A 12,381-nucleotide genomic window follows, 5' to 3' on the forward strand; every position below is an offset into this window, starting at 1 on the left:
GATGCATACGGAAAGTGTGTGAAAGCGTGGAGCAGTGAGAGCGGGTGCAGAAGCCACAGCGTGGATACAGAAGCAGCGGTAAGTACAAATAGCCCAACCAGGAAAGGATCAAAATATTGATGTCTGGAATGGCTTTATTCAAGTGTGAGAGCCTAACTGGGACTCGTGCGAGCAAAGGACCGACCCCACATATGTATCTGTGGCTTATTCAATGCTCACACTTGTGTGACTGCGCCCCTGAGAGTCCTTGTCTGCATCCATTTGCCGCTCGCACCCGTGTGCCCAACATCAAAAGCTTTTCACACTTAATTGGGCGTAAAATTAAATCAGAATTGATTAGAACACTTGAATGACAACATCCGTGGCCGTGTTGCTGATGTCAATGGCATCAGAGAGAGCCGCATCCTGCCAGCATCCAAGCCCCCAAGCCTCCCAGCTCCCAGCTCCCACTCCACCTCCTGCCAGCAATTCCGCTGGCATTCTAAGCATAAACAAACTTTTTGGTTTCGATTTTCCCCAGCTGACGCACGGCACGGCAAGGCACGGCACGTCGGTGACTTCGGCCACGTTCCTGCCGCTTCTCGGGGCTCCTGCCACTTCCGAAGCTGGGCACTCCCGAGACAGAGCGCACTATTTGCTGCTGGGAACTTCCCTGGGGAGGCTCCCCCGCAACCCTGTTTTTCATCCGAAAGTTTATGAAATTCAATTTCCCCCAAAAATGGGGAATGGAATGGAAAAAGGCCGGGCATCAATTTTCCTGCATTATCGTTTAATGAGCCGACAATTATGCGAGGCCCCTCTGCTTCGGCACCATGCACGTCTATAGATATTCAATTAACTTGAATTCACAGCCATAACTCTCCGAAGGAGTTCATTCCACATGCATTTGGCCAGGGCATAGGGCAAGTCAACTCGATTTCCGGCTATTAAGATATGGCTGAATTTCAGACGTGGAATGCAACGCCATGGAGTGCCGAGTCCAGGCAGGATAATTACATTTTAACCGGGTGATTCGAGCGGAGAGGAGAGTCGACAGCAACGTCAACGGTAATGGAAAATGCACATCTTCCGCCGCCCTGGGGGTCCTGGGAGCCGTCCTGAGGCACGGCACATTTAATGGGAAATGAATGGCAATGTTGGAGGTAGAAAATTATGAAAACGTTCCCAGGGGTAAGTTGTACGAAAACCAGCACGAAGTGCCCTCCATAATCTTCCACTTAAAGTTGATAAAAAATGTAAACGACTTTCATTTCGCCCGGGAGCGATACCTCTGACGAGGACTTCAAAGGACAGCTGGAAGACCCAGGGCAAACTCGAGGCGAAAGTGAGTAGCTCATTGAATTGGATGGATTGTCATCCCAGTCGGTGACAGCAATCAAATCAATCACACCAGCCTCCACCTGAGTAGAGCAGGCAGGTCAAAGTGCGGCAGCCTTGGAGGATAAAGAATGGACCCCTTTTATGACATTTGGTGATGTTTTGCGATGCAGCAAGAGGGAATTCCTACACCGATTGGGGCAAAACTTGGGCTAGGTACAGCTGGCAAGGCCGATAGCTTGATCCGATTCATAAATAATATACAGCTAAGAGTACTATATGTTTGGATTCATTGGGAATCCGTGCGTGGTGATGTCTAATGCAATTTGCGTAATTGAAACCCACTCGAAAGCAATTAAATTTCCTGTGGTTGGACCACTCTCCGGCAATGAGATTCGTTGGAGTAATTTCAATCGAGATTGCCAACTAATCTTCAGGTAAAACCATCCATAATGGAGCAGAAGTTTTGTTCGCACTCGGCATTTATCAAGTTTGAAGTTTTAATTTGCTTTCGCCCCAACAAAAACAACTACAGAATACAGAATAACAAAAGTGTCAACACGATTTTAATTGAGTTTAATTAAGCCGCAAAGTAAAGCCTCTCAGCACTCTTGTCTGTGGACCGACCAACAGAAATTTAAAATATTTGCGCTAATCCACTTGGCAACGGCCTAACAGAAATGAACAGCTGGTGCCAGTCCAGGCCTCTTCAATGGGCCAACTTTCGGATAAAAGAGGTACGTGCCAAAGGCTTCAAATATTCGTATTTGCTGGGGCCAAAGTACGTACAATAAACTCGAAGCAATCCGAAGAGCAAAGTTGCGATCTGGAAATTTATGGATGGCGAAGGCCAAAATGTTTTGCTGCCCAAAACCCAGGCTGAACCCATTTGTTGGCCCAGCTCTGAAAATGTCACATGCTCCTCACACCCACAGCTACACCCACACCCTGTGTGGTCTGGGTCTTGGCCGTCTGGGTCCGTCTCGGCCGGATTTGTCTGCGCCAAAGTTCACTGACACTTTCATGAGTTTTCTTGGGTCGACGAAAATAGTTTTTCCACATTTCGCATTCGACCGAGTGGAAATGAAATCCCCTTGGAGCATAGATAGAATATTTCAGAGCAGTGCTCGCTGCCAAAAGCTTACTGTTACACATTCGTTCTGCGAAACGAAATCCAGTTAATTAAAATGTGGCAAGCAAATAACCAACAAGCAATTCAAACTAGAAAAAGACCACAATTCTGCTTCCTCTCTGCCTTTGCCTGCCGTAAATGGCCGTCCAATTGGTAATGGCTCGACAAAAATCCCACATTCATATTTACGAACCATAAATATGGACTCGTACTACCAAAAAAAGGAAAGGAAAAAAATAAAAGGAGGTTAACCAATTTGTTCGCTTGCGGCTGCTGTAAGTGACAACAAAAGAGGTGGTGGAGCCGGTCAAGGCATTGTAGCTTTTTACAAATGAGTTTCCGTATTTCATTCGGATTCCATGCATATTGCATTTTCTATAAATACAGTATTTGCCAACTGTTCTTTTTTATTTTCACTCTCAAACTGAGTCAATGCAGTGCGTTGGCGGAGGTGCAGATGCAGCTGCAACAGCAACAGCAACAGCATCGGGGTGGCAGCATCAGCAGCGAAAATAAATTTCAAATATGTCACAAGCAAAATGAGATAGAATTTTTAGGCGAATATTCGCTGTGCCATGCTGCGTGGGCAGCGATGGCCAAATGCAGGGGAAGTCAATGCGCTCTAGCCGAAAAAGTGAAAGCCAGCATCAATCATGTGAGCAGGCGAGGGGATATAGTTGTCAATCGATTCGCAAGAAGTTCAGGGTTGCCTACTGAACTGAACCGTTCGACAATAGTTCTCTACGATCCAGACTACAAGGTGGCAAAACAATAACACTCCCCCACACACCAGTCGTGCGATGTCTCAGCTCATTTTCATTGCCACAAGCGCGGACGGGCGTCCTTCAGGGCCTGTGGATAGATCAGCGTCAGTGCGGCGCCTTAATGCAAGTCTGTGAACGAATTGTATTTGGTAAATTTTCTTTACAGCAATCCGAAAGGATCAAACAAGATGAAAATGAGCAGTGTACGAATTAAACATTTTACCATTTAACCATTTGGTAATTTGGTAAACCATTTTTTTGTGAAGCTCAAGACTCAAGCCACGGAGTACCATTAATAATACGAAAATGTACAGTAATTAGTATCTGATCTACATCCATACAACATTGAAATGCAGCCCTGAATATCGCTCCGATTATAATCGGGAGACAGCTCTGCTTTTCCCTTTGAATTCCGGTTTGAGCAGGCGACGACTTTCAGTGTGAAAATCCGAACAGTCATCCTTTCGAAAATTGTGCCAGCGAGCGGAGCTCATGTAAAGTGGAAAATTAAATATAAAAATTAAAATTCCTCTCAGAGTCGTAGTGAGAAGTGTCGAACAAAATATTCTAAAACTGTATTTAGCACGCGCGTGTTCTCAAGTAAGTTCACACATATTTAAAGTGAAAAATTTCGCATTTGCCGCACACACGAACACACGCACGCACACACAAACGCCGGTTTTGTGAACTCACTTGACGAAAAGAAAGCGAGAAGAAAAAAGTTGCCAAATCAAAATGGTCACCGAGCCGAAGTCCGTTGAGCCCAAGGTCAGCACCAAGGAGGCGAAGTGCCAGTCATCAGACTGCGAGACTTCCCAGCAGGAGCCGGTCTCGCAAGTAAGCAGCACGAAGGGCGCCCGTGTGGGGATCTTCAATGCCGAGCACTTCTTGTCGCGTGCTCAGATGAACGAGAAAATCAACATCTTGCGCTCGCCCACCAAGCCGCCCAACGGGGTGCGCCAGCGCTCCGTCTACACCAACAACCCATCGCCGGTAAGTGAAATTCCAAGCAACGTGAAATAAATTTGAATATCTGCCGCTATAGAGTTTATATTTAAATCCGATTTAATGTAAAAGCGGATTACGCTCTTCCATTTTGAAGGGACTTCGGATAAGCCCTATCTTCGGAGCCATCGGGATATGGAAGACCTTTTTGATCTCCAAAAAACAAGATTCGCGGGGATACAAATATTTCGTTGAATTTTTAATCGCACATTTACGACACAGCTGTTTTTATTTTATCGTAGCGTGACAACCCTGGGCGGCCAGTGTGTATACTCTTTTGGACTACAATATTGTTTGTCTTGCTGTTGACAGCGGTAAATTAGGCAAATGGAAGGAAAAGTACATTGATATTTAATTAGTAAAATGTCTTGAGCCTTGTCGTTACCTGCAAACAAATCCAAATGCACAGGGATATCGTATCGACTGTCATGCAGACTACAGTTTCCAACAAACTTAACCTGGAGCTGGAGGTGGAGGTAGGCACGCGGCGCGGATGCTACAGCGCTGGCTGTGGCTGTTGATAAAGATTATTGGATACTGTCTTGGCGGAACTATCTGCCACGTCTGTCTCTGTCATAAGAAGAAAGTTGTTACATGGTTAGAGATACACAAAGAGAGAGAAAGAGAGATGCATACGGAAAGTGTGTGAAAGCGTGGAGCAGTGAGAGCGGGTGCAGAAGCCACAGCGTGGATACAGAAGCAGCGGTAAGTACAAATAGCCCAACCAGGAAAGGATCAAAATATTGATGTCTGGAATGGCTTTATTCAAGTGTGAGAGCCTAACTGGGACTCGTGCGAGCAAAGGACCGACCCCACATATGTATCTGTGGCTTATTCAATGCTCACACTTGTGTGACTGCGCCCCTGAGAGTCCTTGTCTGCATCCATTTGCCGCTCGCACCCGTGTGCCCAACATCAAAAGCTTTTCACACTTAATTGGGCGTAAAATTAAATCAGAATTGATTAGAACACTTGAATGACAACAGCCGTGGCCGTGTTGCTGATGTCAATGGCATCAGAGAGAGCCGCATCCTGCCAGCATCCAAGCCCCCAAGCCTCCCAGCTCCCAGCTCCCACTCCTCCTCCTGCCAGCAATTCCGCTGGCATTCTAAGCATAAACAAACTTTTTGGTTTCGATTTTCCCCAGCTGACGCACGGCACGGCAAGGCACGGCACGTCGGTGACTTCGGCCACGTTCCTGCCGCTTCTCGGGGCTCCTGCCACTTCCGAAGCTGGGCACTCCCGAGACAGAGCGCACTATTTGCTGCTGGGAACTTCCCTGGGGAGGCTCCCCCGCAACCCTGTTTTTCATCCGAAAGTTTATGAAATTCAATTTCCCCCAAAAATGGGGAATGGAATGGAAAAAGGCCGGGCATCAATTTTCCTGCATTATCGTTTAATGAGCCGACAATTATGCGAGGCCCCTCTGCTTCGGCACCATGCACGTCTATAGATATTCAATTAACTTGAATTCACAGCCATAACTCTCCGAAGGAGTTCATTCCACATGCATTTGGCCAGGGCATAGGGCAAGTCAACTCGATTTCCGGCTATTAAGATATGGCTGAATTTCAGACGTGGAATGCAACGCCATGGAGTGCCGAGTCCAGGCAGGATAATTACATTTTAACCGGGTGATTCGAGCGGAGAGGAGAGTCGACAGCAACGTCAACGGTAATGGAAAATGCACATCTTCCGCCGCCCTGGGGGTCCTGGGAGCCGTCCTGAGGCACGGCACATTTAATGGGAAATGAATGGCAATGTTGGAGGTAGAAAATTATGAAAACGTTCCCAGGGGTAAGTTGTACGAAAACCAGCACGAAGTGCCCTCCATAATCTTCCACTTAAAGTTGATAAAAAATGTAAACGACTTTCATTTCGCCCGGGAGCGATACCTCTGACGAGGACTTCAAAGGACAGCTGGAAGACCCAGGGCAAACTCGAGGCGAAAGTGAGTAGCTCATTGAATTGGATGGATTGTCATCCCAGTCGGTGACAGCAATCAAATCAATCACACCAGCCTCCACCTGAGTAGAGCAGGCAGGTCAAAGTGCGGCAGCCTTGGAGGATAAAGAATGGACCCCTTTTATGACATTTGGTGATGTTTTGCGATGCAGCAAGAGGGAATTCCTACACCGATTGGGGCAAAACTTGGGCTAGGTACAGCTGGCAAGGCCGATAGCTTGATCCGATTCATAAATAATATACAGCTAAGAGTACTATATGTTTGGATTCATTGGGAATCCGTGCGTGGTGATGTCTAATGCAATTTGCGTAATTGAAACCCACTCGAAAGCAATTAAATTTCCTGTGGTTGGACCACTCTCCGGCAATGAGATTCGTTGGAGTAATTTCAATCGAGATTGCCAACTAATCTTCAGGTAAAACCATCCATAATGGAGCAGAAGTTTTGTTCGCACTCGGCATTTATCAAGTTTGAAGTTTTAATTTGCTTTCGCCCCAACAAAAACAACTACAGAATACAGAATAACAAAAGTGTCAACACGATTTTAATTGAGTTTAATTAAGCCGCAAAGTAAAGCCTCTCAGCACTCTTGTCTGTGGACCGACCAACAGAAATTTAAAATATTTGCGCTAATCCACTTGGCAACGGCCTAACAGAAATGAACAGCTGGTGCCAGTCCAGGCCTCTTCAATGGGCCAACTTTCGGATAAAAGAGGTACGTGCCAAAGGCTTCAAATATTCGTATTTGCTGGGGCCAAAGTACGTACAATAAACTCGAAGCAATCCGAAGAGCAAAGTTGCGATCTGGAAATTTATGGATGGCGAAGGCCAAAATGTTTTGCTGCCCAAAACCCAGGCTGAACCCATTTGTTGGCCCAGCTCTGAAAATGTCACATGCTCCTCACACCCACAGCTACACCCACACCCTGTGTGGTCTGGGTCTTGGCCGTCTGGGTCCGTCTCGGCCGGATTTGTCTGCGCCAAAGTTCACTGACACTTTCATGAGTTTTCTTGGGTCGACGAAAATAGTTTTTCCACATTTCGCATTCGACCGAGTGGAAATGAAATCCCCTTGGAGCATAGATAGAATATTTCAGAGCAGTGCTCGCTGCCAAAAGCTTACTGTTACACATTCGTTCTGCGAAACGAAATCCAGTTAATTAAAATGTGGCAAGCAAATAACCAACAAGCAATTCAAACTAGAAAAAGACCACAATTCTGCTTCCTCTCTGCCTTTGCCTGCCGTAAATGGCCGTCCAATTGGTAATGGCTCGACAAAAATCCCACATTCATATTTACGAACCATAAATATGGACTCGTACTACCAAAAAAAGGAAAGGAAAAAAATAAAAGGAGGTTAACCAATTTGTTCGCTTGCGGCTGCTGTAAGTGACAACAAAAGAGGTGGTGGAGCCGGTCAAGGCATTGTAGCTTTTTACAAATGAGTTTCCGTATTTCATTCGGATTCCATGCATATTGCATTTTCTATAAATACAGTATTTGCCAACTGTTCTTTTTTATTTTCACTCTCAAACTGAGTCAATGCAGTGCGTTGGCGGAGGTGCAGATGCAGCTGCAACAGCAACAGCAACAGCATCGGGGTGGCAGTATCAGCACCGAAAATAAATTTCAAATATGTCACAAGCAAAATGAGATAGAATTTTTAGGCGAATATTCGCTGTGCCATGCTGCGTGGGCAGCGATGGCCAAATGCAGGGGAAGTCAATGCGCTCTAGCCGAAAAAGTGAAAGCCAGCATCAATCATGTGAGCAGGCGAGGGGATATAGTTGTCAATCGATTCGCAAGAAGTTCAGGGTTGCCTACTGAACTGAACCGTTCGACAATAGTTCTCTACGATCCAGACTACAAGGTGGCAAAACAATAACACTCCCCCACACACCAGTCGTGCGATGTCTCAGCTCATTTTCATTGCCACAAGCGCGGACGGGCGTCCTTCAGGGCCTGTGGATAGATCAGCGTCAGTGCGGCGCCTTAATGCAAGTCTGTGAACGAATTGTATTTGGTAAATTTTCTTTACAGCAATCCGAAAGGATCAAACAAGATGAAAATGAGCAGTGTACGAATTAAACATTTTACCATTTAACCATTTGGTAATTTGGTAAACCATTTTTTTGTGAAGCTCAAGACTCAAGCCACGGAGTACCATTAATAATACGAAAATGTACAGGAATTAGTATCTGATCTACATCCATACAACATTGAAATGCAGCCCTGAATATCGCTCCGATTATAATCGGGAGACAGCTCTGCTTTTCACTTTGAATTCCGGTTTGAGCAGGCGACGACTTTCAGTATGAAAATCCGAACAGTCATCCTTTCGAAAATTGTGCCAGCGAGCGGAGCTCATGTAAAGTGGAAAATTAAATATAACAATTAAAATTCCTCTCAGAGTCGTAGTGAGAAGTGTCGAACAAAATATTCTAAAACTGTATTTAGCACGCGCGTGTTCTCAAGTAAGTTCACACATATTTAAAGTGAAAAATTTCGCATTTGCCGCACACACGAACACACGCACGCACACACAAACGCCGGTTTTGTGAACTCACTTGACGAAAAGAAAGCGAGAAGAAAAAAGTTGCCAAATCAAAATGGTCACCGAGCCGAAGTCCGTTGAGCCCAAGGTCAGCACCAAGGAGGCGAAGTGCCAGTCATCAGACTGCGAGACTTCCCAGCAGGAGCCGGTCTCGCAAGTAAGCAGCACGAAGGGCGCCCGTGTGGGGATCTTCAATGCCGAGCACTTCTTGTCGCGTGCTCAGATGAACGAGAAAATCAACAACATCTTGCGCTCGCCCACAAAGCCGCCCAACGGGGTGCGCCAGCGCTCCGTCTACACCAACAACCCATCGCCGGTAAGTGAAATTCCAAGCAACGTGAAAGTTTCTTCAATTTTCAGACATTTTGTTTTACAAAACTGCCGCATCATCGCGCTAGCAGGGTATCAACAGCGAGTTAACAGCCGCCGCAGTCTTAACAGCTCGGCAAGAGCAGCATTGCCACATCACCTCATTGCCCTCTCCTGTTATTTCAGACCTTCTTATTTTCCGTCTCGCTCTTTTCCACCATTGCTTTCTTACTTTCCGACTTTAATATTCGAATTTTCCTTCTCTATTCCCCCCCTCTTCTCTTCTCTTCTAATACTATTCAAAATAGTTTGGTTAATTTCTATAAAAATCAAATGCAAATTGGGAAAAACGCACACACGTATGTAAATACATATATGTATGTATGTATGTATGTATATGCATGCGTTAACAGAATGTCGACAGAATGTTAGCAACAGTTGCAAAGTCATTCGATTTCTGCGCTGCTGACACTTTCTCTCGTATCTGTCGTTTTCTCTCCTGCCGGTATTCAATTATTTTCTGGCACTTTCACTTCCTCACCTCTTCATTTCCTTCCGGATCTAACTTCCGCTACTACCTCTCGCCTTCTCATCCTCCTCCCTTAGCAAGCAAGCTTGCGTGTCGGCATGACTGGGGGGCAGCTGTCCCAACGCATGAGCAACATCTCGCTGTCCTCCGGCACGGACTCCGTGGGCCACATGGATCGCGGCAGCAGCTCCAGTCTCGCTAGCAGCGCCTCCGTTGCCACCAACATCATCACCAGCGGCATTTCCAAGGAGTGCGCCAATTACCCCGTCGGCAGTCAGTCGGCCCGTCCATACGTCCAACTGCCGGGCATACACATTTCCAACCCTCCCCAGTACGGGCCAGGGAATATGCAGGAAATAGACGCTGGCAAAATGGCGCACAACACAGGCACTCACAGGGCGCTACAATGCCACGCCCACCTATGGCTTCGACAACGAGCAGAACTACTGCCTGGTTAGGGGCTCCTTCATATCTGTAAATCTAGCCGATTCTATGCTCAATCTCAGAGTTCCCAACAGTTGCCGTCTCCAATGCCCCCCCCACCATACGCCTTGGCACGCGTGAGCAGCACACGCAACTTCGAGCTCGAGAACCACACACCGCCGGCATGTCCCGGCTCTGGTCCCATTGCCATGACGAACGGCACCATTCAGTTGCGCCTCCACGATGGCGTGCGGTGAGTGTGGACGCCCCCAGCCCCTTGGCTCTTCTTTTCCGGTATACGCCAGCTCAAACATGTAACCACTAACCATACAGTATATAGATGTGCAAGTTCATACAACGAAAGCCTCACACACTGGCTAGCGCGTTCAGTACCCCAGAGTGACGTCATCATGAGAGAGAGAGCGCAGAGAGAACATCTTTGCATGTGTTAGTACACACGCAATATGTTTCGACAAAAATATGTGATTGTATGCTTTTTCAGATTTTTTGAACTCTCTCAGGTCTGGATCTGTTTTGCCACCAGCATGTTTTAGTGTATGGGTGCACATGCATTCTCACGTACTTTGCGTGTGTGTGTTTAGTATTGCTGGCCGCTAGAAATGAAATTTGAGTTTGATTCTTGTTTTGGGTCTGTTGATGGACTGACCTACCGCCACAAAATAAATGAAGAATGGGCAGGGGGTGGGGGTATGGTACACTAGGGCGCGGGAAATGAAATAAAAGCTGTTATTTGTTTGATTTATACCACAAAATATAAAATATTACAATAATATAATTACACATTTATTTCCTTATTTTAAACAGGTTTATTATAAATTATAAAAATTATGCAAACGCCGTCGGTTCTCGACTTTTTTGTTTATTATAACTATAACAATGATGTATCTAAATATACAATATAAGAAAAAATATATATATACTTAAATAAATTTGCATAAATATATATATTTCTTTCTATAAATAGAGGATATGCCTTAAGAATGTTCATATATGTAACTACATATATATACGTAAATACATACATATGTACTTAAAGTCGCCGCTCAAATTGGCTCCCGATTGAAGATCGGTACCCAGGGAACACCACGAGGAGGCCATTATATATTAAATGGGGTCAAAAATTAATCTGACCTTTGAGTCGACTTTTAAGTAATTAAGTCACATCCATGTTCCCCGCCTAAAATTAAATCTGTTAGATATATGTACATACATATAAATGAAAATAAAAAATAAGCAAAATATAATAAACTTATACAAGTTACATTTTTATATTAATAAACTCAACGTATTGAGTTTTCTTGCGGACGAAGTCCGTGTTCTTTATCTGACGAATAATTAAAGACTAAAGGTAAGATAAAAGTTGCACTTTTGTTGGAAAAATTCTATTGAATATACATATAGTGCAGAGCAGTAAACTGTGCTATAAAATTAAAACAGAAAGTTTCTATGAATGCGTACATAAAATCACCCTAAAGTCAAAATTTCAGAAACACTGTGAACATTTGAACAGTAATAGCATTTCTTGACGAATCGCGAAAAATGTTTTTAAACGAAAATTTGCGAAATCGGCCCAGGATCGTGATGCCGAAACAGGAACAACTGGAGGCAGTACCACTGCCTAATAAGAATGCTGATATCGTTTGGCGCGGGGTACGCGGGCGACGGTACGACTCACGTGCAGCTCGGACAGTACCACTGGCCTTCCATCCGTACCGTGGTTCCGGAAATTTTTCCCTGGATCTAACCTCGTCACAAAAAGCCATGAGTCCCGTTAATAAATTAACGTACTTCACCTTGCAGTTGTTTTTGTCCGACCTGCCTCCGGGTAAGTAAGGCCGTGTCGGTCTCACTGCTTAACAAATATGCTTTATAAAACAGATAAAAGACATTTAATATTCAAACACCGCAGAATTTGATTTAAGCCGATCTCTCATTTTGTTTACCTAGTCTTTCTTACGTTTGCTGATCGCTACAGATGCCGCTCTGACTGGAACAACTTGTAGCGGCCTGTCCAACTCTTCTGGAGCTGTGAGCCCAGCCTTGCCGCGGTAATCTTGTGACAAAATATTTGCCGTCGCTAGCATGACCGACGGACCTGTGCAAACTGGACATCTAGAGGAAGTAAGGACGGGATCGGAGTCAGCCGTAGTTTGAACCGCGTGGGATCACCGAACAAATTTTGTTTATTTTATGCATTATTTATCCATAATTGCCAGTGTAAGTCGTTAATAATGCGGTTCCAGTCGGGTTCCAGGTTATCAATGCATTATTTCAGTACTGCACGTTTGCTTAATGAGTATGTGTGTTTTTTCTGTCTTTTTGTCTGTCAGGTCAGAACTGTTTTTAATTGAATTTAAATTC

General features: G+C 45.2%; 1 protein-coding gene across 8 annotated transcripts; it reads left to right on the forward strand.

The window, feature by feature from the left end:
• Positions 1-3,865: 3,865 nt before the first annotated feature.
• On the forward strand, positions 3,866-10,363 carry LOC117194940. Of its 8 annotated transcripts, none has more exons than XR_004474940.1 (3): positions 3,866-4,206; positions 4,461-4,923; positions 5,366-5,537. XR_004474940.1 is itself a non-coding variant. In XM_033399405.1 (3 exons), the coding sequence occupies exons 1-3, from the start codon at positions 3,949-3,951 to the stop codon at positions 10,322-10,324; spliced, it is 876 nt and encodes a 291-aa protein (XP_033255296.1). In that variant the 5' UTR covers positions 3,866-3,948; the 3' UTR covers positions 10,325-10,363. The 8 variants fall into 8 exon arrangements, 7 of the variants coding, with proteins under 7 accessions (XP_033255296.1, XP_033255300.1, XP_033255301.1 ...); XM_033399405.1 differs by lacking the exons at positions 4,461-4,923; positions 5,366-5,537 and adding exons at positions 9,654-10,029; positions 10,083-10,363; XM_033399408.1 differs by lacking the exons at positions 3,866-4,206; positions 4,461-4,923; positions 5,366-5,537 and adding exons at positions 8,625-8,658; positions 9,654-10,029; positions 10,083-10,363.
• The last annotated feature ends 2,018 nt before the right edge of the window (positions 10,364-12,381 follow it).

The sequence above is a fragment of the Drosophila miranda genome (genome assembly GCF_003369915.1).
Source record: "Drosophila miranda strain MSH22 chromosome Y unlocalized genomic scaffold, D.miranda_PacBio2.1 Contig_Y4_pilon, whole genome shotgun sequence".
In the NCBI taxonomy this organism is placed as follows: domain Eukaryota; kingdom Metazoa; phylum Arthropoda; class Insecta; order Diptera; family Drosophilidae; genus Drosophila; species Drosophila miranda.